At 40.5% G+C, this 27242-nt stretch overlaps 2 protein-coding genes across 3 annotated transcripts; one reads left to right on the forward strand and one right to left on the reverse strand.

Moving 5' to 3' along the window:
* Positions 1 to 10768: 10768 nt before the first annotated feature.
* On the reverse strand, positions 10769 to 11678 carry MRPL36 (mitochondrial ribosomal protein L36). 2 transcript variants are annotated; one of them, XM_033074807.1, is made up of 2 exons: positions 11623 to 11678; positions 10769 to 11482 (listed from the first exon to the last, which is right to left on the reverse strand). In XM_033074807.1, the coding sequence occupies exon 2, from the start codon at positions 11470 to 11472 to the stop codon at positions 11158 to 11160; it is 315 nt and encodes a 104-aa protein (XP_032930698.1). In that variant the 5' UTR covers positions 11473 to 11482; positions 11623 to 11678; the 3' UTR covers positions 10769 to 11157. The 2 variants fall into 2 exon arrangements, with proteins under 2 accessions (XP_032930698.1, XP_032930708.1); XM_033074817.1 differs by having other exon boundaries at positions 11628 to 11637.
* A 53-nt stretch (positions 11679 to 11731) lies between these two features.
* On the forward strand, positions 11732 to 22973 carry NDUFS6 (NADH:ubiquinone oxidoreductase subunit S6). Its single transcript, XM_033064221.2, has 4 exons — positions 11732 to 11895; positions 12864 to 12917; positions 16836 to 16958; positions 18672 to 22973. Exons 1-4 carry the CDS (start codon positions 11752 to 11754, stop codon positions 18735 to 18737), a joined length of 387 nt encoding a protein of 128 aa, XP_032920112.1. The 5' UTR covers positions 11732 to 11751; the 3' UTR covers positions 18738 to 22973.
* Positions 22974 to 27242: the final 4269 nt, after the last annotated feature.

Consider the following 27242-nt stretch of genomic DNA (forward strand, 5'->3'; position numbering starts at 1 on the left):
AAAATTAAAGACAGAATACATTTATGAAGAAGTGGGTTACAGCACATGTAATCATCAGAACACTTAAAAATGTATCATAAAAATATCTTTTCTCCTTTGACCTGTTGCAAAACAGATGCATGACTGGATTGCATGAAGAACACTGAGTGCTTCAGAGGAGTGGGAATTTAAAGTATTGTAAAGCAATTAAAAATTACATTAATTACACTGCTTGATAGTACTATATACTTGCCTCTTTTGAAGGAAGGACGCTCTTATGTTTCCAGTGACAAGCTTTCTTAAGGGGAAACCATAACAACTAGAGAAACATAAAGAGTTTCTATAACCTTGTAATCACACATGTCATACACAATGTACTATTTTCCCTCTTTAAAGCAGAAATGCTCAGAAATAATATAAAGTAGATGCTTCAAATTATGTTTTCTGTGACAGAAGTTAATTCTAAAGTAAGTATTCCATGAAAGAGAAACAGAGAAAACATTTTTACATGTCTATCATTTGTCCTTAGAGGACACAAAACAAATATGTTTTTTAAAGCTTGACACTGGTATTATTCTGTGTGGCCTGCGGCTATATGCTTTTTCCAGTTTGTAGAATTGAAGGATAAGAAAACAGCTTTGCATTAAGAGGAACACATTGTACAGGTTAATCATAACCATGCAGAAATCAAAATGCTGCCAACAAAATAATGGCGTACTAGTGCCAAGGGAGTCACCAGGATGACTGTGAGGGAAGCTGTGGGAGAATAACAACTCCTTTGCATGTGGGGAACTATTTCAGGCATGTGCTTCTAAATTAATTATTGATGTGGCTGAAACAGAAGTTTTTACTACTGTCGACAATAGCAAATACTCGTAAAAATTTAATTGGCTAAAAGTTAATTTCAGTGTTCCTCAATCATGAAATGCATTAATTGAGAAGAGCCTTTTTTAAGATGTTTAAATTTTAAAAGGAAATAAAGCAGAAAAGCAGAAACAGGCAGGAGAATTTAACAAATGTAAAAATGTTGACAGAAGTGAGAGTCATTACCTAGTCAATATTGTATCAATTAACCAAACTAACTGCAGTCCCCAATGAGAACTAAGTAAAATGGCATGATTTTCTAGTCAGTCTGACTCATTCCCATTATCCATTATGTGTGTACATTAGTGTGTACAAATCAGACAAACTAAAAGGCAGTACCACATAAAATGTGGAAGAATTAGACAAAACAGTGTTTGCAAGAATTTTAAATGCTCTAAATCCATTAAAAAATAAATAAATCATAATTTGTACCAGTGACAGTTGCTACTTCTGAAGGAGAGTGGCTAGTCTGCTGCCAGCCACCAGCCCTCCTTAGGCTGCTGTGGGAACATCTGAGAATCACTGATCTGTATTGTAAACAAATAGCATAGCAAGACATTGGTAGAAGTACTTCCAGATTTTCAGGTTAGCAAGTTAAAGTATAACTAGAGAAAAGAAAAAAAGTGAACACAGACAATTTTTTTTTTTAATTAAGATGTGTGACAACAGTCTGAGACTGACCTAACTCCAACCATAGACTCTTTTGGTAATACTGACACTGAGATTTTAATTCAGCATAGCTGAATAGCATAATATAGTCATATTTAAATAACTGGAATGGAAAACTACATAGACTATCAAAGGGCTAAGCTTGTAAAGTATTTTCTCTTCACTTACAGAGTTTATATTTTTAGCCCTAAGCGTGTAACATCTTGATACCTCTGAGAGGCTGTTGAAAAGAATCTGCTCAGAGGAGACAACATAAAGAGTAAGAGCATGCAATTTTATCACTGGAGTATCAGGACAGCCTTTCGTTCCCTTTGAGGGGCTAGTGGGTAACCCAGGAAAAGCTCGTATATTTGCTATGCCTGTCAAGTGTCTGAACACAGCAGTAAATTCACAGAAATACCTGGAAAGGCCACTTGTCCTACAAATTCCCCATATGAGAAATTATGTGTTGAAACTTCCTTTGCCACTGCTAGGAAATCATGGAGGAGCTTATGAGAAGGTGTTCAGAATGCTGTGAGGTTCATTCTAACTTCTGTATTTTCTTTCTGGACAGCAGTGAGACTGTAACACTTCAGTGAGCACCACTGCTGGCACACAGGCTCATCTGATGCTGTGTCAGAGTTGTTTATTACATAATGTAGCACCCAAGAAAAAATGATGTAAAACTAATTTTATTTAGTTATTTTATGGGGGTTACATAAGGGGGTGTTTTTAAAAAGCTAACAATCCTTTCTTACTGAACTTACACTGTTAAAATACAAAATGTTGATTGGTAAGGGCTAGCTTTTAGTTTTGAGCTATAATTACACATGAAAAAAATTATTTTGATTAAACTGTACAGGAGGTTGTCCTGAGATCATTTTAGCTTTGATGCTTACATACATAAAAGACACCTACCTCTTATGCTGTATTGTTTTGTGACAACTATGGTCATCTAACAGGTTACACAAAGCTCTTTCCCATCACAGCTTATGCAAATGATTACCACAATGCACTACAGTAAATTTGCCCAAAATATATCTAGATCCCAGGTGGGTAAAAGTCTCATTTGCTCTCATCCTACAGTTTGAAGGCCTGTATATATAATCACTTGTAAGAGAGTTAAAAAATTGAAAATGGCTAATAAACTACAAAAAATGAAGAACCAATGGATGATCTTTTGTTTGTATAGTTTTACCAATATTGATCATACAATATCACTAAATCTAGATCTAACCAATAATATTATCCATTGAAAATACACTACATGCTGTGTGAAGTTTGCATTTTTAGGAGCAAATTTTTCTGTTGTGTTTATGAAAAAGCTGCAATACATATAGCCAGTGGCAAAAGCATTAAGCAGTATGTGTTCCTGTTTAACCGAGGCTGGGATAGTTATTAAAAGTCTTCAGAAGCAGCTTATTTGTACAGAAGCTCAAGATTTTGTCTGAAAAGGCTGCTTCATGGGTTAATGTATTCACCTATAAATAAAAGCAGTGACAGCTCTCCTGTCAGTACACACTGATGGACGGTTCCTTTTTCCACCATTACAGCCTTGTGAATGTGGGAAAATTAATTTAAGTGGTAGTTAATTTCTAATGAATTCCATTCAAGCGGTTAATATGGTCCCTTGATGTTATGGTAACCTTCATGGATCATTGCATTATGTAAATAAATTCTACTTTATGCTGGTTTATTAAAAAAAGAGGAAGATTGGTGAGTCCAGTCAAACCTTCATATACACAAACCTGCACAAAATTTCTTAAGAAATTGCTAAAAATAGACTATTTGGGAAGAATACACTTGATATCCTACAAAGCAGACCATTCATCTTCATAAGACATCTAATTTTTATATAATTTTGTCAGGATCATCTATTATTTGGAGTTGAGAAAAAGATTTTTGGAAGGAAATCCTCTTTACTCAAAATGGTATTACAAATGCAGCTTGTGTGCCCTTGAGGGACTCTCCAAGCCCTTAGATCAGCTGTTTTGCACAAGCATGAATCACTGGACAGGTTTCACACATCCCAGCTCCCACCTTATTCCCTTTTCTGGGGGGAGACCTCTGACAGGGTGTGCTCTGAGGAGGAAATATCCATGGCATCTTACTCCTTTAAGTCACTCAGATGGCCAGTGAGCTGTTCAAAGGCAATCCTGAAATACATAGGGTGATGTATGTTTCCAGGAAACATGAGGTAGACATTCATCTGCATACTGGCAAACACAAAAATATTTGGGGGGACAGAATTACGTAAAATATATCAGGAAATATTAACTCAAAAATTGTATGGTATAGCCAGTAATGTCTAAGAATATATGAGAGGGAATGCTTACAGGTAGAGGCAATATCTTTTAAAAGACAATTGAGACAGTTGGAAAAAAAGCTGATAAGCTTTGGCATATGTGAGAATGACTTGTCTACTCAAAAGCTTTTTTATTTTTTTCTAACAGTATCAGTGATCACATAAAATATATTACCTTTCTTACAAGGCCTATTTCACAAATTCAAACAATACACAATGTTTGAAAGTGCCATTATGATGATGAGAGGATCAGAAAGTCTGCTTCATGAGAAAAGACTGAAAGAACTTGTTCAGCTTAGGAAAATAAAGATTTGAGAAAGGACATGGGAGCTACCTAGAAATAAATATCAAGCAGGTAAATTCTCCAGGAACAGAAGTGCTGTTTAACTGAAAAGATAATGTTGGCATAAGTATAAACAAGTTGTGAATAAATGTAGAGCTGGAGTTAGAAGATTAGGAAGAGGAGGGAAGTTCTAGACTGTTGGAAGAGTCATTTTAGCAAAAGAGACTTCAAATTCAATGCAGAATTTAATGCATTTATTTAAGTAATATTAAATTGTTGCCAGAACAGCAGGGAGTTGGAGTTTATCCACTGCCTTCACAACTTTTTCCATTGATCACAAAGTGTCCTAGAGCTGACTGTGACCATTCTCCTGACAGGCAGCACCTTTCCAGGTCTGGAGAGAATATAGCTATGTCATGGTTAAGGAGACTCTAAATGATGAATGTTTCAAAGGACTTAACACCAATGGCCTCTATCTTGTGTCCCTGACATCACAGTTCTCTGCCCTTTTGGTCATGGAACAAAGAGATGTTGTCTGATTCACACCTGGCACACAACTACACCACCTCTCCCTGTGAGCCTTAATGTCAGATTCACTTAGTTTTGCTCTTCACTTTTTCAAGCAGTATCAAGGGATGCACCTGAAACTCACCAGAAAGGATCTTCCATAAAAATCCTTTTTGCCTTTCCTTGCCTGTTTTTCCTCCTGACCATTCTTTGAACATTACACATTATAAATCTTAAGTTCTTTAAAAACCAGCATTTTTCAAGGTGCCTAATAAAATGAGATGGGTGAGTTGCAGCCTTCCATGTCTGTGCTTTTTTTGGATAATGCTGAGAATGTATGCTGTGTGCAGAAGGCCATGGTATGAAGCATTGTGAGACATCAAGGCCAGCTGGAGTAGGACTGGAGATCTGGGATGGGCTGAAGGAAACAGCCACACTGAATATAAGACTATGACACTAGTCTTAGTGCTAAACTAGCTATGCTAGCTTATTCTAGCTATGCTAGACACTGAACTGTTTCTGAATCTGTTTTTTTCTGTCTGAAGAAAGTATCCTGGAAACTCTCTGTCATGAATGCAGGGCAGATGATCAAGCGAACAAGATGCAGGAGCAAAACCAAAGTGGCTCAAACTGACTCATGATATGCCTTACGTTTCAAAACTTAAAAAAAAAAATAAAAATCCTAGCACACATATATGAATTCACAACTATTTGAGTAACATGTCAAAATACAACCGCAAATGGGAACCACCGTGAAATCTGAATGTCTTTCACTGTGTTTCAGAGATATTAAGACAGTGATAGATACCCTGTTTTTTTTAATTGAGTGATTCAGGTGTTATATAGACCAAACACTCATAAGTTCAAGTGAAAAAAATCAGCAAAGTAGTAATAATAATGCAGCAATGGATAAAATTTTGTGCTGTTTAACACACTGAAACAATTTTCATTTTGTTACCTTCAAATACAAAGTCATACATCTAGAAATCAGACATTGCAGCTACACGTGCAGAAGAGAGGGCTGTGTTAAGCAGAGGGTAAGTGTTAAGCAATATAATTCCTTTACAGGTCATAAAAAACTGACAACAAACAAATTCTTTACAGAAATCTATAGCAATCTTCAAATGAATAAAGCAGAAGATTACTGAAAACAAAATCCAGGAGCATTTTAACCTCAGTGTGCAGCATCCCAAAGGTAGATTCTGCCTATAGTTCCTGCGTCCATATTTTTAAAAAGAAATGAGAGGAGGATACAGGGAACAGAAATATCCAAAGATTAGACAAAATATTTTATACTGAGAAGGATGATTAATCTGATTATTTTAACAAAAGATTAAAAGGTACTCAAATTTAGTGACTGCTTTTTGGAGGAAAAAATACAGGAATTTAAGAATGAAAGGCTTAACAAAATTTGGTGACTGCAAATTAAAGCAAACGAGATCACCCTCGTAACAGTGAAGTGACACTATTTTGTAACATAATCATAGCTGTGTGACTGCCTGCTCATCTATCCACTACTTATCTATGCAACTCCAGAGCTGAGGTCTCTGGCTGCAGTTGTGTTTTAGGTTTCATGTCCTACCTCTGGTAGAACAGAATTCTTAAGAGATAAATTCCCAGGTTACCATTTCATATTTACTGCATTTTTATTCATTTAAATACATCAAATAAGTTATTTTTTCTGTGGCTATGCAATTGGTGATCAGGATGAATGACCAGATGACATAAAACCAACTTGTTATTTAACGACTAGATGAGCGATCAAAGCAAAATCAAAGTACTTGGCACAAAATGTGGATGCAAAAGTTCTTATCTAAAGCCTGAAGATCCCATTAAAGTAACCTATTTTAGATATCCCAGTCACTATTTTTATAAATATTAGCTTTCTAGTATGAGTCCCTTTTAAAACTGTATAGACTCTGGGACTGCTTGCTTGCGTCTTTTCCTCATTTAGCCACTGTTCATTACCAATCTTTAATCATGTACAACAGAAACTTGCATTATTCCCTGCCTGTTCTTTTGCTTACTTTCAACCACTAAATGGAATCAATTTATTTTTAGACCAAATGACTTCACAAAGTTCACTTTTTATTTCTTTCTGCAAAATGTGGCACATAAGCACAGGTGGCTTCTTGAAAAATGCTGCTTGTTTTCAACACTTTATTTCTATTTACAGACAACAGATTTCAAAGACTGATGCACAAACTTCTAGATGAAATGGTGAATTTTTCATTCCTTGGAGGCAGGTGGATAACTCCAGCAAGTGACAGCTTCATCTTGGGTGCCAATATTCTCTCTGTACCAACTTTCATCACTTTTAGATCAGGTTCAGTGTCTTCACTGTGATGAAGCTCTTATATTGCTGCCTCCACTATGAGTGGGATACGGAGCAATAACGAAACTGCTGCAGTTTATCTCCCAGAGGTATAGAAGTAAAATACCACCACTTACCTAAATAAACTGGGCTGTAAAGTGTGACAGTTCAATAACAGCTTCATGGGTAGCTCACCTATTCCTACAGGAAGATAAATTCAGTCCTGGAAAGCAGAGGAGACAGGACAGGTGAGGGCATGCCCTCTTATAGGTGTGGTAAGGTAAATCGTCCCAGCTAGCTGGAAAGAATCCAGCCCCTTTCTCAGCCTCTGGGACTAACTAGCACACACTTCAAGTTCCAAATTAATAATCTGGTGAGTTGTAATAGAAAGAATGAGCATATTTAAATGTAGAATAATTTTTATTAAAATGAATGGGATTACTTTATCCTTAACTCCCATTTTAAAAGTAATTTGATAGTTTCCAGCAGTGTGCATCAAGGTGTGTCCCCCCTTGCAGATTCAGGACCTGGCAATATGGTGATGCTGCACATAAACATAAATCAGCTTTAGTGTCAGCTCCATGGAGCTCACTGAAACCACAGAAGGATCTTGGTGTTTCACAGAACATACTCTGAACAGTGTCTGCAGTAGGATGTTGTGTCTGTTTGCACTGTTAAACAAAGAGGAGAAAGCAGAACTGGCTTATCACTTTCTTCTTAAGAATATTTAAATTTTTGTTTCATCGTTTTATTTATTTTTTTTAAATTTTACTTACTTCATCTCTACAAATAAAGAAAAAATTCCAATTGTAATTGCTCTGAAATATCACTCCCCCTTGTACTTTTTTTTCTTTTGTGGATGATATAATAGAATAATTTGAAGAACAATATGGTGTCTATATTACTCAAAACCAGCTGTTATTCTGAGTGCAGGAAACTGATTGTGGTGGTGTCAGAATCTGGAGCAGTCACCTGCCAGTCAGCTAACCTCAAGGTGTACTGCCTCCATCCAAGCAGACATCGCTTCTCAGCACTGTAATTCCTAAAGACTTCTCCCTCACCTGTCATTTTTGAACAGCTATTGTCCTGAATTCAGCAACCAATACTCTAATTCCCATACACACAACCACAGACAAAGTCTGACAGTCATTAATATACATGAGCTCTAAGATTTATCCTCCAGTTGACCTAAATACATCTCTACCTGTTGCATATCAGGAATCTGACAATCTTATTCCCTAGAACAGTTCTGAGGAGTTAAGCAAGTTCAGTCACTCAAAAATGCAAATGATTTTCATAATTGTACAATGGAGACAGACACAGGAGACATCAGGTGTCACATTCCCACTCCACTGTGGGGATTTAAAGAAGAATGAAAATTTTCTGGAGGGGGTAACCTAGACACATAAGCAGTACGAAGCCAACAGCTGAAAATGTAATTTAGGCCTGAGTCTTATTTCAGTCTTCAGTGTATGGATTCTTCTTCCCGTGTTATTGGGTGTGATTTTCCTCCATAAAACATTTTTCGTTCTAGCTGCACTCTCCTTATCATTCCACTCCCTTTCAGCCTCCAGGGGGAGAAATAAAAAAGAAAACACATACAATTAAGGAACTAACATAGAATGGTATTTAGTATTCCAGGACTAAATTTTTGGCCTGGGTAACTTAATAGTTGTTGTGCACCTGCTTCTTTGCCAACAGCTGTTTAAGTAGCACAACATTCAGAAGGTCTATAATGAAGGATGTGAACCCTTAGCTATCAACCACGAGGCTACTGGCTGACATTATTTCACCTGCTCATTTTGAAGTTGCTGTAAACAAACCTAAAATAAACATGCATCACCCCCAGCTACAGCCACCTTCCTCACGTCATTCAAATTAAAGAAAGCTACAGAATCTGATTTTTTTAAGAACACCTCTGTAATAGTATTTCCAAGTGTGAGATTCAGCACTCCTGCCTAACAGATGGAAAAACTGAGACAAAGACAAAATTACCTTTTCCAGATTATACAACAAGTCAGTGGCAGAGCACAATTACAATTCAGAGTCTCCTAGTTTCTAATCCCATAATCCTCTTTCCAAAATCTATTAAGCACAACCAAATACGCTGTTTCAGTGACAGCCATGAATGCTCCATTCTTTTGAATGTTCCACCCCAGGTACCACAAACTGACTGTTCAACGACGACACATGAATTGTTTATAGCCATAATAAACATTTGAATTCAAATTACTTCACATCTCAAGTTTCTGACCAGCAGCCCTACATTCCAAGGGTTTAATTAGGAAAAAGTTTTAGTCGTTGTAAGTTTTTGAAATAAGATGCTGAGTCAGTACTGTATAAAAGCTTGTTTTAGGTTAAAGGGGGAGAAGAAAGCAGCAATTTGTGCCTCTCTCAGCTGCACAATAATCCTAACCCTAAATTTCTCTGAAATACAGAGTGCAGACCGTATTTCACACCAGCCTGGCAGAGTCAGCTTGTCTCAGGGTCCCACACACCATCTTCCCTAAAAAGCCCAACCAACCCACAGACCCTCACTTCACCTCATGCCCAATCCACAGGTCAGTTCTTACTGTCCACTGGAAAAGTGGGCAGGCCTGGAAATCACTGGGTTTGTTTTTTTTTGTTTTTCATACATACACTGTTTACTTTAAAGGTGTACTAATAGCTAAACTCATAAAGTATCACAGAGGTTGACAGCACACAGGCCTTTTCTTCTGCTGGAACAAAACACACAGCACACACCTAAAAATATGTACCATTAACACTGAGAATCAGAGCTTTTAAAATCTTCAGTTCCTAAAATGGATTAACTGTCAAAGCATGTTAAAGGCGTAAAATATTTCCAAGAAATTTCCCTGCTTACATTTTACTTTAATGTACAAGGTGAGCGTATTTAGAAGGTAGCGGTTCTTTTTCATGAGCATCCAAATTTCAATCAAACCTTTTGAAGTACAGCAAGTTTTCCACTACTTCAAGGTTGTTTAATTTTGAGGAGCCTTATACATTTTGAATAAATCTATCTCTCTTTAGTTAACCTGTTCTCTCTCCCCTCATTGCCATGAATTTGTTTGAATGCCCCATAAGATAGATGTGTATGTTAACTGACCTGCTCCTCTCTCTCCAAACCCTCATTTCCAGTGATGAAATAGATGAATGAAAAGACAAACCACCCAACACACAGAAAACCAACAATTATTGTCTCTGGAATGTTTAGCCACAGCTTTAGAGGCCTAGATTCTCATTGTCTACAAGCACCGAGTAAAAACATATTAATTATAAAAGTTACAGCAATTTTAAAGTTGTGGAATTAGGGCAGAAAATGTCTTCAAGTCATCATACTATCCAATGCTGCAGCAGCTTCAAATACAGCACCCAATAAATTTCACCTCTTTCAAGTCGAGGACACTTTCTCACAGTAATCTGGCAAAATTGTAGCCATTACAGGATAAGTTTCCCAAAGTTTAGTTAGGTACCCTTTGCTAAGAACTCGCAGGTCAGAGGATGATCAAACATCCCTGCCTCAAGCAGAGTCATATTGAGGAGTGTGAGGAATACCACTGGTGAGTGAAGCAATTTTAACTCTAATTAGTTCATGGATACCAATCCAGTAGTTTGCATTCAACATTAAGCTTGGCTATACGACCTCTGAGGCATTACTGCTCTCAGTCATTCTCTCCACACCTGTTTAAGAGAGAAACAAAGAATATTCTTAAACCTTACCAATCTATGAGAGTGAGCCTAAAGCTTTCCAGAATCTTAAGGCAAGTTAGATGCAATCTGAAACTGCCCACCTGAGTTTGAAACTATCGGCTGTTAACATCTTGGGGGGAGAAAGGATGTTTAAGAAAAAAACCAAAACATAGTGTGTTGTAGTAATGAGTATCAATGGAGTTTATTTTCATTTTGCTGTAATCAAACCCAAATGCACCTCAGAGTCCAGTGATTCAGCTTCACCCTTACTAATTTAACAGCGCGGTGATTTTAAGGCTTCATTCACCCTTAAGATGACAAGAGGTCCTGAAGGCTGTTGTTCCTTCAGTTCTCCGCGTCCAAGGCCTGAAATTCGGGCAAGTGCGCCTCGCTCTAGGTGTTCCAAAGATGAAACATTGTCACGCACACGATGTCGCGACTCTCATGGCCAGCTGCCCGCTCCGGAGGCCGCGGCAGGCCGGGGACAGGGACACGGGCGGCGGGGGCTCCGTGCCCGGCAGCCGGACCGGTGCCAGCTCAGCGCCCGGCGGGGTCCCGGCCGCGCTACCCCTTGCGCTGCTTGTGCCGGGGGTTGCTCCTGCAGCACACGTAGACCCGCCCGCGCCGCCGGACGATGTAGCAGTCCTTGCAGCGCCTCTTCAGCACCGTCCGCGTCTTCAGCCCGGCCAGCAGCGGCGGCAGCGGCGGCAGCACGGCCAGCAGCCCGCGGGGCGCCCGCCACGGCGGCGAGGCCGAGCTCCCGCAGGCCGCGGGCAGCCCCGCCGCCCGTCCCCACGGGGCCAGCGAGCACAAGGACGAGCGGCACAGCGAGCGCAGCGGGGCGGCCGTGGCGGCGGCCCTGACCAGGAGGGACAGCATGCTCGGCACCCTGCGGGGACAGCGCGCCGGTCAGGCCACACGCAACACTCCCGCTGCTCTCCTCCTCTCCCGCCGCTGCCTCCACACCGCCCACCGCTGAGGACACCCGCCCCGCTCCCTCCACCGGCCAGGACACGGCAGCCCGCTGACCTCACCCCGCGGAAGGCGCCGGTCCGTGCCCGCGGCCGCGTGTCCCGCCGCCGCCGGAAGCGCGCGCAGGCACCGGGGCGGGGCGAGGCCAGCGCCCGCCCCTCCGGCAGTCACGTGGGCGGCGCGAAGATGGCGGCGCCCGCCGCGACCTTCCGCTGGCTGCTGCCGCGGGGCCGCCCGCTGCTGTCCCGCCCGGCGCTGGCCGCCCCCACCACCCGGCCCTACGGCGTGCGGGCCTCCAACACCGGCGAGCTGGTGACGCACACGGGGCAGGTGAGCGCGCGGGGCCCGGCGCTGCCGCCCCTCCGCTGCCCTCCGCGGTCCCGGGCCCTGCAGGGAAATCCCGGCGGTGGGGTGTGATGTAACGTGACGGGGAGGCTCGGGTCGGACATCGGGAGGAATTAGTTCTCGTCAGCAGTGGTTAGGTACTGGAATAGGCTGCCCGGGGAGGCGGTGGGGTGTCCGTCCCTGGAGGTGCTGGATGTGGCGCTTAGTGCCACGGTCTACGTGACACGGTGGCGTTCGGTCGCTGTACGGATTTGATGACCTTAGAGGTCTTTTCAAACCTAATTTATTCCGTGGTTCTCGGTTCAGCGCGCACAGTGGAAATTCATGCTGCTGGGGGATCCGTACACAGGAGTTACGCGGTTTCAGAAAAAAAAAACAAAAAGCCCCTGTTCATCAGGATGAAGGTCACTGGCCATTGCCGAGCCGTGCGGCTTGTGACCCAGCCCAGGAGCTGGCAGGTGGAGGAGGCACCCTCGTGCCGGTGCCCTGTGATCCCACCATCCCTCTTTCCCAATGGAGGAGCTGAGCCTTCTTGAGGAGATGCCAGAGGATGGCGGGTGCAGCTGACCTGGGAAAGCTTGCACTGCGGTTGCTTAGCTGAACAGAAATAAATACAAAACCTGAATTTCCCACTTTAGTTCACCTAGGTGAGATCAAGGAACAGTATTATACATAATGTATTTGTGCTCACCTCTGTGATCAGGCTCTTCTGTTTACTGGCTTTCGTGCCACCCCTGACACCACCAATTTCCTTGTCTTTTGTACTTTCCAATGTGCAATTTAGTTATTTGTGTGAGAGACATGGAAGGTAGTTTTTCTCTATACTACATCCTTGTAAAGTGATAATATTTGAAACTAAGTGAACGTTTCAAGCTATTTATTTTCTAAGTCTTTGTATTTTATGCTTATATTTGTTGCTCTGTAAATAAGATCAAGTTTATTTTACACTCTAGGTATATGATGAGAAGGATTACAGAAGAGTTAGATTTGTTGGACGACAAAAGGAGGTAACTCATTCTACTTTTTGTCATGGGAGTGGGAGTAGTTTATGGAGTTTTTTTCTTTACCTGATAGACGTGTCCTCAACCTCATTGCCATTAAAAAACTCCAAACCAAAAAAGCCCCAAAAACCCAAACAAGCAAGAAACTGACTAAACCCAAACCCCGCAACCAAAAACCAACCAACCAAAAACCTACCAACCAAACAAAAATCCACCACAAATTCAAACCAAAATAAATAAAAAAAACCTACCTAAACAAAACTCTTTTGGATTTGGGGTTTCAGTGGGGTTTTTTTTCACTATGGTGAAAATTTTTTTTAAGGCAACTTACAGTTGCTTCTGTCTTGCCTCCCAGCTTTTGATAGACTTGAAAACTCAAGACTTGATCAACCTTTCTTAAGTGCTTGCATTTAGGGTGTTAGAGTTGTAGGCATTTAAACACCTTAAACTTGAAACAGTTTTTGTTTTAAGCATGTGTTTTAAGGAGTGGTTAGTATGTTTTTGGCACATTTGTATTCAGAAAAATCACATCATTAAATACTCTGCTGAATTGTTCATCTGTTTATATATCTGTTTACATCTGTTTTGAAGTTTAATTTGCTTCTATGTAGTCAAAATTCTTATCTTTACCCAAATTATGTTTTTAATGAGCCTGAGAAGCATTTGTTGAAAGAGTGATGAAACAAATAAAAGTAAAGTGTAGACTATTGTGAAATAATGCAGCCCCAATTGCAAGGTGTGGTAACACCAGCATCATCCAAGTGCAGTGCTGTAAAGCATTGCTGTTGCTGCTGCTTAAAATTTCACATACCCACTCTTTAAGAAATCCTTTAGCACTGAGTTTTCTCTAGTGATCATGCAGCACAGCTCCACAAGGGATCTGCTGGCCTTTGAGGTAGAAATAGGATTATTTAAGCTAAAATGTATTCCTCAATGCCTGAGCCTTTGAATAGTGCCTTAGTGTTAACGCTATAAATGTTTATGTACAGCAGAGACTTTAAATATAAGGTGTGGTAGATTTTTAATGTAGTTGCATATAATTATTCGTTTCCTAAATTAACCTGAACTAATTACGCTGGTTTCCGAGTTTTCATATTGAGTTTACTTCACTGTGTGATGGATACAATTTAACTCCTGCTGTGTGGCAAAAATGGGGATTCTACGTGTGAAATTATTAGATTAAAATGTCACTTAAAATGCTGAATTATCTTACTTCAGGGAGGATAGTAGCAAAGTAGGTCTCTCCCAAGTGTATTGCTCATGTCTCTGCTACTTCTGTAACTTTGTAGGAAATGCTCCTTAAGCCTAATTCTCCATGGGATAGTGGTCTTTCTAATGTGCATTTGCCATCAGGTAATTTCAGACTCTATGCAGTGTGGAACACCCAAGGTTTTCGGTTCAGCCCAGTTCTTCCTTCTCCAGCAAAAGCCAAGCTATGTCTGCTGAGCAAGGTTTAATGCTATGTTTTAGTGGTGAAATTGGGACAAAATTTACATGTCAAATACTTTAAACAGTCTGTGCTTATTAACAGGATCTCTCTCTAGGGGCTTTGCCGTTAGCCCACAGTGTGTTTCAGCTGCCAATATTAGGGTTGACAGCCATGTCTGTGGTCTGAATGTTGTCATGTTTCTGAAGCAGAAGCTCTCCTGGTTACTGTTCTTTCTTGATCACTTCTTCCTTTTACCTTCAGTATGGTCCAGGAGGTTGAGTCCCGCTCAGGATCCAGTGCAGCCACAGCAGCTTTCCTGCCTGGGGGGAACACAGCCTCTGAACTCTCCCCCAGTCAGGGTGTCTGTCTCCCCTAGTCAGGGACATGGCCTAGAGTATGTGCTCATTGTCCCCTTGGTTCTGCCAGCCTAGTTGTTAGTGATACCTGTGTGTTTTAGCTAAAATCGTTGGTTCTCTGTGGAGAACTGGGGATAAGTGCTCTCTGGTAAAGCCTAAAGCTGTGAGAAAACTGAGCATGGTGACTGCTAAACTGCATCTGCCACACTCCAACCAGGTCATCCTGCCCTTCTGTCATCCCTAAAGTCATCCTGCCCTTCTATAATCCCTAAGGTAGAGCAGGACCTATTTCAACACTGCCATTCCCATTTCAGCTCTACCCTTTCTATTGGGCTGGTGCAGCAGCTTAAGGTGTGAGGACTCACCTCAGCGCTGGTCTGTTTTAAATATTCTCTTCTGCCTTCCCTGTACATCTTTGGACTGGGATCAAATCCAAGTTTGGTTTTATCTCTCTGGTATCCCAGACATGGATTGGCACAGGTGGATAAGTGGGAAGAAGCAGAAACAAAATTGTAAAACTGGCCCTGTGGCAGGGAAAAAATAACCCATTGATTTATGCTTGGAGCAAGGCACATCTGGATGTGCTGAGGAAATCATCTCCTTCCTGATGAGTACTGCTGTGCTTTAGTCAAAGAGATATGTTGTAACTTCAACCACTTGGTGTTTTTTTGGTTTTTTTGTTGTTTTTTTTTTGTAGTGTGTTTTCCTGTTGAATTCCCAGACTATGTCTTGTTTAGTAGGCTGAATCACAGACAAATCTTAGCTGGATGAGAGGATGAGAGGTCTTTGATTCTCTCTCTCCCTAGTACCTTTCGTGGTTAAGAAATGTTGGGACGAGTGGAGTTCTTGCTTCTAATCTTGAAGCAAAGGTGTAAAATAATTTTATCTCCCTCCTTCTTTAGCATAAAACGAAGGATGCACAATTTTGAATGTTATTTAAAACAACAGTAAAAGTTCTTGCTGTTTGGCAAAATTTATATGACCTATGGACGCAGCCCCAGACAGTGGGGTTCTTGGTGTTGCCAATTTCTTTCAATCCCAAAGCTTAATTTTTTGCTAACTTTTTATAGCTATCATTTTCTTTTGGCAAGGACAAATTCTTAGTTGGCAAAACTGACTTTTCCATTACTCTACCAGAAAATGCAGATTTTTGGGAGACTTAGTGGAAGATGCTAAGTTATGTGCTAGGATTATACACAAACATCATTGTAGTTCCTAGGGATTTATGTAATGGATGTACAGCTGCCAAGAATCTCATCTTTTTTCCAATACCAGCATGTTTATACACAGAGCAGTAGATAGTGCCTCCTTTGGGTGTGCCTATTATGTGATATTCATGTGTGTACAACACAGCCTTTGAAAAAGGTGGCCCCTCCTGGATTTTCTCTGAATTGTAGCAGTAGTTGTCTGCTCAGTGCAGACTTGAAAAGTATTGGATTGTTTTAGGTCCTGCTGAGGGACAAGCTACTGTGCCACCAGCCTGTCCAGACATGGATATGTTTTCCAGTCCATGCAGGTGTGCTCTAGGAAGAAGCCCTACTTGTCAGTGATGTGAATATTTAGGAAGCGTATATGATGGATTTACAGAGTGGAGTAGTGGCATTTAGAGGTTTTTCCTTTTTTCTGGTGCTGAACAATTTGTCTTTCTGACTGTTGTTATGCAGCACCTTCATGTTTTCATGAGATTCCTGTGCCGTGGTAGAATAAGGTGCATGGCTAGAGGCTCTAAATTACCAGCAGTTGTTTTATCTCATGCCTGACCTTACTTGTCTCACTATTATTTTTAGTTTATCAGCAGAGATTCTTCTGCAATTTTATCATATAGTCACTAAAGTAGAATACGGTGTTGGTTAAATATCTTATGTTCTTGTCTACTTGTTCCCACTCACCTTTCTGCTGAAACCTGAGCCCTGATGTGGTCTGCATATCAGGGGAAAGGGATTACTTTTGCAGAGTTTAGTGTATAGTTCATTGATCTGGCTTATAGCAGAGCCTAAGAGTTGGTGGAGGAGTTGAGAGGAAGTCTAAGCAGGAACTTGTCAAAACGCTGTAGTGGAACTGCCTGAGGAGGCAGCAAATAGCAATTGCTTTCTGTCTGAGTGGGGATGGTGTCTGAAAGTTTCCCTCTTTTTCTTACAGGTGAACAAGAATTTTGCAATCGATTTAATAGCAGAGCAGCCTGTGAGTCAAGTTGAAAGCAGAGTGATATCTTGCGATGGTGGTGGTGGAGCTTTGGGACATCCCAAAGTATACATAAACTTGGTAATGTCATTCTTATATAGCATGTTTTGCATGTGAATTCTTTCTTTGTAATACTGTCTAGTTTTTGGAATACTAGTTTAACAAAATAAAGGGAGTAACCACCTGAAGTGCTCATTTTATTTGGTGCCTGATATAAATCAGAAGAATTAGAGGGCTTCCATTTGAAGTTATAGAAATTCCTTTTTGAAATTTTGGTTTGTTTAGTAGGACAGTATTTTTTAAAAAAATAGTAAGAACAACCACTGAGAGCAAAAATTATCATCCTTGCTTGCTGCACATAATTGTGAAATGATCTTTTCAGAACATTGGAACAGATATGACCAAACTGGCTTAAGATGTCCAGTTTGGTAAGAGGATCTTCTATTTCTGAAGAGATAATCACTTTGCTTGACTTTAAAATTACAGTAAATTCACGAATACAAGCCGCACTGACTATAAGCCGCATCTCTGGGTGTTGGCAAATATTTCGGTTTTTGTCCATAAATAAGCCGCACCCGAATATAAGCCGCTCTGTCGTTCGCAGCGAGGACCCGCGTGCAATTAGTAACAGAACCGCGGGAGGGCGGGGTTTACTGGCTGAGCTAAGGCTGTGCAGGCTCGGCCCGCTAGGGGCCGCTGACGGGGCCAGGTGGCCCAGCCCGGTGCTGCAGCTCGGGGCCGGCCGGCGCTGCCACTGGGCTCGGTCACCCCGGGTCGGCGCTGCCCCGCGGTGGCAGGCAGGGACGGAGCTTCCCCTGCTCCTACGGCAGCGGCGGCGGGTGGGGAGGGAGCTTTCCCGCGCCCGTGGCGCCGGCGGCGGGCAGGGACGGAGTTTCCCCGCTCCTGCCGGGGCGGCGGCGGGCGGGGACAAAGCACCCCGTCGGCTCCCCGAGCCGTGGCAATGGCTGCGCGGGGCTCCCGTCGGCTCCCCGGGCCGCAGCAATGGCTTGCGCGGGGCTCCTGTCGGCTCCCCGAGCCGCAGCAATGGCGGCGGGCGCTTCCCCCCCCCCCTCCCTGGGCCGCAGCAATGGCGGCGCCGGCTTCCCCCCCCCTCCCTGGGCCGCAGCAATGGCGGCGCCGGCTTCCCCCCCACTCCCCGGGCCGCAGCAATGGTGGTGCGGGCTTCCCCCCTCCTCCCCGGGCCGCGGTAGGGGCGACCCGGGTCCCCCCTCTCCTCCCCGGGCCGCGGCAATGGCGGCGCCGGCCCCCCCCCCCCCCGTCTCTCCCCTGGGCTGTGGCAGAGGAGGAAAGAGAGCTCTCCCGCCTCTCTCCCCGCCCCCCGTGCTGCCTACAGGGAGCCAGGCTCCACCCGCGGTGCAACAAAGTAGCGATTTGTAACAATCGCAAAATGCCGACTTTGCAGCTGCTCGGCTCAGCACTCTGGCAGGCACTTCTGAGGTTGTATTAGCCGCTCCTGATTATTAGCCGCATTTCCGGTTTAGGAGCAAAATCTTAGTCAAATTGGTGCGGCTTGTATTCGTGAAATTACTGTACATAGTTGAATTTAGGCCTAGTAGTTGAAAGTCTGGCATAAAGGAAACTGCATGGGATATAGCAATAAAGCATGAACCATAAGTCATATTTGCTTCCAGTCTTTCAAATAAGACTAAACTGTGTACTTTGGCAATATTGATTGGTTTTAAGATGGCACAAATAAATAAGAGGAAACAAAAGTAATTTTTTTAAGGTTTATTAAGTGAAACCAGCAGCTGTTGTATTTTTGTATTTTTGCAGGACAAAGAGACAAAGACCGGAACTTGTGGATACTGTGGACTTCAGTTTAAACAGAAACATCACTGAAAGCTTATTCCTGTGTGCTTGCAGATTTCTGCTCAGATGTTAACGTTCAACTCTAAATAAACAATATATTTAGAAAGCCAAAATTTGTGTTTATTTTAACTATGGAAAGTCCGGTCTGTACAGTTTTAAAACCCAGCTTTTCAAGTATTTGAGAGCTGAATGGTATTCCAGAATCTGCTTTGCTTAATTTTTAGTTTTTGTGTTTGGCAGACTTCTCAAAGGCTTGGAAGTGGTGTTTGACTGTAGTTAGGTTTGGTTTGTACTGGGTAGATATGTATTCTTTTCAACACTGAATGAGCTGTAATTACTGGGTGATTAACTATCCTTGGTGTTTATCTTTTGTTACTGTGTGACACTCCTAATTGGTTCATGGTCCAGTATCTGTAGCTAGATTCACGAATGGAAACGCAAAGACATTATGGTAGTCAGCATTACAAAACACTCAGCCCTGGAAGCAAGATTGTCAGCCCTGAATTAAGTAGCTGCTCTTGCTACTTGTTTAAAAGAAGCCACCATTGCCTGGAATGGTAATCAGTGTGAGCTGGAGAGCTACCATGTGGGAAAGGCAAGGACATAACCATTAGCCCGTCATTTGAAGGGGTGAATAGTATCTGGTTCTGCTTGGGATTCACAGCCAAAACCTCTGTAGGAACTGGGTCTTGTCAGACTCAAAGTAGGCATTGCTCCATGATAGGTGGTAGCTTCTGCTCCTTTAATACAGGTAATTTGACACTGAGAGCATCTACCTAAGCTGTGTGAGGCTGGTTGTGAGACATATCTACCCACTTGCTTAATTTCACTTAGATAGCATTCCACCATGTGAGCATGGCTTTCAAACAGGGCCTCTGTCTGGAGCAGAAGTGTCTGAGTTTGGTTTGGTCTTTGCTTGACAAAGCATTTTAATCTCGTTGGTAAATTACTTTGTTTTAAATGCTGGTGATGGGACATGGTCCCAGGGGCTTAATGCAAGGTCTGAATGGTTCTCTCTGTAAAAGTTTTGCTTAGAGGCTGTACTGCATGTGAATAATTGCATGGACACCCCTCCTCTTTTTTAATTCATTCCACCTATAAATGCTTTACCTTTATTTCTGTCTCCTCCCCTTATTCTTCCCTTCACTTTCTTCCCTTCCATTACTGCTGGTTTCAGTGATCTTCTGGCTGTCAATTTATTATTTGTAATGACCTAGGTTTAGGAAGTACTAATTAGAGTTACACATTGTTTTGTGATGTAGGTTACTGAGCACTGACCTTTCTATAAGGCCAGGGTCTGCTATGAAGGTTGTAATTTTGTGATGTTAGTGCAGTGGCCAAGTTAACATTTGTTGTGTAGCACCTGAGCATGTACAAAGATGGCAACAGGTCCTTCCATGAAACCCAGTAATTTGCAATCTGACCTTATGCAGATGATCTGTCAGCTGAGCATAAATGGGATGTTATGAACAGTCTTCTGATGAGTCTTATGCTTGAGCTATCAGTGTCTATCTTGAAGCATGAATCTGGTTGCATTTTACTCTGGCTCTCTACCAGTTTGTAGGGTATTTTAGCTGGCAGAGTTCTCTCATGGTGCAATCATCTCTGCAAAGAGACCTGAAGCAAATAATTGTGTGCAGTCCTCTTCCTTGGACCTTTGATGTTCTAATGAATAATATATCTGCTTGGATCACGGCTGCTCATAATAAATTAACAGTGTTTAAATTGGCAGCATCTGCTGAGAACCCTGACAAATCCCATCCCACTGGTCTAACTATGGAATGCTGTTCTTGGATGTTCTCCCTGAAGTACTTGTGCTGTGCGAAGCTGTTGACACCCATGGAACAAAGGCCTCTGCTTTGCTCTGGTGATCTCCATAGGATGACTTTAGACTTTGCTTCATATCGGTTCCTGTGTGCTAGATTCATGTATCTGCTTGGGAATGACTGTTTATAGGAAGTCTTGCACTTTGAACTATGCCATCCACATTCCTGTGGAAAGGCCAGCCTTGATTTGCAGGAGAAAGAAGTGAGGAAAAGCAAGAACTTTACTGGTTGCCCCAAAGCAGATGCATGTGGAAGTGGATGTGTGAGGATAGACTGGAACACGTCAGCGTCAAGGTAAAGGTAGACTAAACCAGGTAAGTATCAAAGCAGCTTTGCAGTGCCCAGGCCACAAATTCAGGCTTAAAAGCTGTAATGGAATAAAACTTTCAGACTTAGATTCTGTCAGTCACTGTTTTGTTCCCCATAGATAATTCATCCCAGGCTGGAACTACAGTGTCTGATTAGCAGAGTACAAACCATAGTTTATCCTCTATCACTAGGGAAATGACCAAAGCATGATAATGGTCACAGCTTTATCTTGTTTTACCTAGTAAAACCAGATAGGCTTTTTTCTCCTTTATTGCCGAATGTATAAGATTGGTGAAAATAACTATGTATTTTAACTTCCAAAATAAATAAGGACTGTCCATCCTTTTCCCCACATGGTAGTTCTCTGTCCTCTAATTAAAAGTTAACTAAAATGTATTTGCAAGGCAAGTTCTGTTTACAAGAGCACAAATCATTACTAAGACTGGCACAATATGCAAAAGCACTTTTTCCAAAATTTTTCGGTTGTATACCATCTGCTTGTGCTCTGGAAGTTGCTCTTGTAAAAGTCTTCTCCAAGTCAGCAAATAGTATCCCTAAATTTCTCACCCTCTGACCTGCTATTAATGCATGCCCTTTTAATTTAATGCTGTTGCCAGTATCCGACAAAATACAGCATGCTCTAATAGCAATAGAAATGTTTGCTTTTGTAATATTCATGTTGTTGGTATTGCTTAGTGTGTTCTCTGCTAGTGGTTCACACTGTTTTGAGAGGCAATACTTGTTGACTTAGAGCCAGTGTTAAAGGAGGCCACGTGGGTTAAAAACTTATCCCCGTGTTTGGTGGACAGCTAGAAGATCTGTGAAGTTAAGGAATGTGTATGTTGTAAATGGTTGAAGGAAAATGAGAACAGAGGACTGATAGTAAGCGTAACTAAAGCCTATATGGAGCACTGAATTATGTTAGAATTAAGTCGATGTGTTGGTCTAACATGAGAGGGATGTGATGGAATTGTAAAGTGGTGTTAAAAGATTGGCAAATTAAAAGATGTATGTGTTATATTATGTAATTGTATAAGAGGAAGTCAATGCAATAATTTCCAGTAATAGGCACTCAAGGGGTTGCTCTTTAGTAAGCAGCTAAATTTAGCCATTTTTAAATTGGTATGCTCAGATAATGAATTTCAACAGGGCTGTCCAATGAGCTTCCTGGAGCATTAATACTGATTTTTTTTTTATAAGCTTTGAAATGCTGGAGAAAGAGCACAAAAATGGCTAACTTGCCAACATTCAAAGAGGGTAAAAGGCATGACCTGGATAATTACATGTCTGTCAGTTAGACATCACTTCTGGGCAAAATAATAAGGGACCTAATTAATAATGAATTAAAGAAGTGTTGTATAATTAGTGCCAATCAACATGAGTTATAGGAAAGCCAGGCCATGTCAAGTTAGCATGATGTATTTTTGATGAAATTAGAAAAAGTGGTTGATAAAACTAAAAGCATTAATGTAATATCCTCTAATTTCTTTGAAGATTAGAGTTAGTAGTCCATATTTTGATTCAGAAAGGAAAGTCTTGTGTAATCAACCAGCAACACTTCACATATTTTACATGTGTTAAAGGGTAGATAATTCATAGGTGTGTAACTGTCAGTGTAAAATGAGACTCTTTGCTGAAAGGATGCATTCTTCTTGGACCTCTCATGGCATCCTTTCTCAGTCCTATGGCACTTAGCTTCATAGGAGTGTCCAAAAAATCATGTAAGAGAGTCTGATGGTTTGCTGAGGGTTGAAAGATTGAAGCATTGCTAAGGGAGAGGATTCAGCAGTGATTCTGTTCACTGCCACTTAGACAGCTAACACTGACACAAAGCTGAATGTATTTCAATGGAATGAATGGTACAGGAAAAATGAAATGCTGTCTGTATTTATTTGTATTGTATTTCTTTGAAGTGATAATTGTATCAATCTAATTTTCAATTCATTCTGCGTGAGTAGCATCCCTCAAACTTCAGGTTACAGGAAATACTGACCACTGCATTTGACTGGGGGAGTTTGTTGATCATCAAGTGCTATGAATTTCCAGTGAAATTCTGTGTCTTAAATAACTTTTATGAACTTTGGAAGAAGAAATAGAGATGTGTTCACCAGGCACATCTTTCTGAATTTTACATGAGTGCGTTTGTTACTTGAATACTGAGTCCAGTTTGAATTCTGTGGTTCATTAATTAATATGGGTAAGTGAGAGAAAGTTCAGAGAAAGCAATGGTACTAATTAAAAGAATAGAAAATGTATTGTGTAGTGAAAGATCTAATAAGCTTTGTCTTTGCATTTCCGTATAAATGAGGTTAAGGGGATGACTTGATCAGGGTCTATCAGTACAAATGCAAGGAACAAAACCTTGATAATGGGATCTTTAGTTTGGCTAAAAACAATGAGCTCTAAGGGCTGGAAGCTATAGACAAGCAGATTTAGACCAGGGGAAAGGAGGCTTCACATAGTGGGATTTATCAAGCAATTGCGGTAAATTCGGAAGCATTCCTGACTCTATTTTTAAGCTTGTATTTTCTAAAATGTGTATTAATTGAAACAAGACTGGAATCTGAAAACCATTATGGGCTGTGTTCCAAAGGTAATTATATCCTTGCAGTGGTCCATTCTCAATCTTTGAAATGAAATACGTATCAGACCAGAGACAGTGGTTCCATTGAACAGTGGTACAGTTAAAAATGCCTTCCAGACCTTGTTCTGAATAAGATTCAGAAAGGACTTGAACTTTGTTTTCCCACAAAAAGTATTCTAGTGGTCTGAGTGATGGAGACTTGAACTTTGCTGTTGCAAAATAATATTTGGCTTTGTAGTAATGGGGAAAAAGACCAAACCTCAAATCCTGATATTAATCATTATGAAGAATTCTCATCATCTGCTCAGTGTCTAACAAAGCCAGACAAACTAAAAAAAAAAAAAAAAAAAAGAAAAAAGTCAGTGTTTCAGGACATGGACAATTAGATGACTTCAGATCTGTTCTCACTTTCTCATTTAGGAGAACATATGTGAAATCTGCCCTACTTTTTGGGATGAAAATATAAAAGGATTGTTTCCATTCAAACTGAAGTTGCAGATTCCAAAGATTTATTGTAATTTTATTTTTGGCAGTATTACATTTGTGGTGCTCTTGATGCTTATACCAGATTGTGGATTGAAGAGACTTGTACTTTTCTAAGTTTTGCTTACTCATTTGAATGCCACTCTAGATTCCAGTGGCTTCTCACATTCTCCATGGCTTTGATGAAGTAGCTAGCATTCAGCATCTCCTGTGCTGGATAATAGCATTGTCCTCAAGAATAGCCATGGAATAAAGTGTTTATTGTTTAATTGTGAAATGTCTGATTTTTATGCCAATTAGCATAAATTAGACATCAGATTCAGACATTTTTGAGAAGCCTGAGACAATATTCAGAAAATTTGTAGTTATCAGTAAAACATCTGCCTTTATTAGTCCTAAGAACAATTGAAAGAATTTTTAAAGCGTAATAAAAAACAAAAATAAATTCTAACACTTCCTTTCTCCCCTGCCCCCTAGAAAAAAGCCCCAAAACACCCCAAATAATGATTTTTTAAATTGTGGTTAAATTAAAGAGAGAGAAACCCCAGGAATTTTCAAAAGAGAGAAAATATTTAACTGTTTATGTCCAATGGGTTAGAAAAGAGCTGATACTTACATTGGACAGTGGTGAAATATGTTCTGTTCCAACGATAAATAGAAAGGATTTCTTTTGCTAAGATGCACAGAACAAGTTTTTATTTCTTCTGTGATTCAACCTTCAGCAATTTTTCAACACATTAAAAATATTGCTAGCTACAGTGAATATAATAACTTAGCGTTAAGAACATTGTAGCTGCATTCAGAAATAAAATAGTAGGGAAACCCCTTTTCATTCAAGGGAATGCATTCACCTTCTTGGATAGCATAATGTCGGAAACTTAAGCAGACTTGGTTGTCTACTGTGCCCTCTAGACTCATGTCTCCTGTGCTACAGATTTGTTCTGGATGCTCATTCTGTTCCTTACTGTGGGACCTTGCACTTGAGTGTGGGGGATTTCATTGAGCTTGGGTGCACTCAGCTGAGTGGTTCAAATAATTTTGTAAGCAGTTCTGTCTCTGTCTTTTACATTCCGCTGCAAATATTTGCATAACCAGACATGGTTTTGTTATTTCTTTCTAATTCTGGGAAACAGTTTTGCTCAGTCTCAGGCCTTGCCTAATGACAGACATCCTTGTTTGACAGGAATTTCTTCATTTGGAACAACTTTTCGTAATCTGCCACCTACCTATTTCTAGTTTCACCCAATAGTAGAACTATAACAATAGTGTAAAACTACTAAAACACTCAAAAATGTATGGGTCTTACATCTTACAGTACAGATTTTTCCTGATGTCTTCTAGAAGTTGTTATAAATTTACGTATTTTCTGCATTCCCTATTTTTTACGGGTTTTAATATTTTGTTTCAGTTCTTCTGGTTTGATTGTATGCGTCAATAGCATATGTGACTTTAATCTGCTATTCCCTCTTAAAGCAAGCTCTTACCTAAGTTGTTAACTGACTGAAAAGTGCTGAAAACTTCAGAACTATAATAATTTTCTTTCTGTGTGGGTTTTTTTTTTTTTTTTCCCCCAAAGGCTAGCATGAGTATGCTCTGTTTGTGGTGGAGAAATGGCTAAACCAGAGTTATTTATTTAATTCATGAAAATTGAAACCCTTCATTTTCTAGCTTGTAATTAAGATTTTCAGTTCTCAAGTTCTGTCTGAATACTTGAAAAACATGTTGCAAAACAAGCATTTGAGGGAAAATAAACCCCATTCCATTAAGAATTTTTTTTAACCCCTCGTGTTTTAAGAGTGTTTTATCAGTTCTGGTAACATTTTAATGAACAAAAATGGTGTGTTAGCACTGTTCACTTTATTTGGTGCAGTTGATCACTTTGACATTTGAAGTTGCTGTTATGAGCTCTGTAACTCTGTATTGCCGTTGAAACAGAAGGAAATTTCTTTGAAATAAAATGAGTGAATCAACTCACTGCTGTGCTCTATCTGTTCAATTCAGAGAGGAAAAAGCATGTCAGACTTTCTGTATTTAAGTTACTTGTGCTTCATCTAAGGTCAGAATTATTAATAACTTTGGTGATGACCTGTGTGGTCATAATCTATGATCTGTTTTCTTCTCCTTTCAAAAAGGATACAAAGCTTCATACTCCACGAAGTATTAAGCTCAAATTCTTGTGTTGTTCAATAAGATCATCTTACAATGACAGTTCCTTGTCAGGTGACTTATTGGTGTTCTCGTCAACTTTTATTTTTTTTGCCTATTTTAAATTTTTATATAAATCCTCTTTTTAAATTTCCATATAACCCAAGAAAAGTGTATTTGGAAGCTGAGAAGAAGCTGATATTATAAAATTGTTATGATCTGAATACTAGTCTTTTTGTCCATTTCTGTTCATAGAGCATCTCTGCTTAGTCACCTCTTTTTGGGGTATTCCATACAATTACATTTATGCAGGTAATGTCAGGTAATACATACCTTTCACCTCTCAAATATGTAATAACCAGGGCTGTGTTGCTGCCTGGAAGCTCATGATGAGTGTCCATAAGGATGATGTCTCTTAAAAAATTGCAGAATCTCATAGGCAATTTAAGGCTAAATTTGGAACCTATGTTCACAGTCAAGGGAAAACAGTGTGGAAATACATGCTGTATGGAATAATCTAATATAAAGCTTTCATGGGTTTTGGTGTTGATACACGAGTTAAGGTTCTGTATATCTGGGCCTCTGAAGAAGTGACCTTTCCTATGAATCATATTTTTGTAGACAGGAAAAAAATCCCATAGTTTGTAGGAAATGCTCATTGTATTTCATTTTGCACTCTATCATCTAGAGAGTATTCTGCTCTCCAGACCATCTGGTTTGATGGAGGGGATTTTTCTGATTCATGAATCATCTAAAACAATGTAAAGAAGCATGAACTAGGATTCTAATCCATTTTGCATCTAGCTGAGTCTTATAGACTCTTGAGCTAGCATCTGCTTTCTCCCTGTCTGCTTGTTTTCTTCCAAGGGCATGAATTTCTGCTGAGATGATTAGTTGATGGCAAAATGTTAGCAGAAGGATGGACATGGCTGCTTCCCTACAGTTACAGCACTCTGTTGTACAAGGTGTGCTTAGAAATACAAGGGGCTAGTGGTGCAAACTTTCAAATAATGGGCACAGGCATCAGAGCTTTGGTTAAAAGAAGTATAGAATAAAATTCCTCTCTTCCTTTCCTTTATGAATACTTGAAATAATTTAGGAGTTAGAGCTGGAATGTCTGCAGAAAAACCTAACTAGTCAGCATGAGAGATAAGCTTGATTATTTACCCCTTTTATCCCTAATTTTTG

The sequence above is a fragment of the Catharus ustulatus genome, chromosome 1 (genome assembly GCF_009819885.2).
Source record: "Catharus ustulatus isolate bCatUst1 chromosome 1, bCatUst1.pri.v2, whole genome shotgun sequence".
Lineage (NCBI taxonomy): Eukaryota > Metazoa > Chordata > Aves > Passeriformes > Turdidae > Catharus > Catharus ustulatus.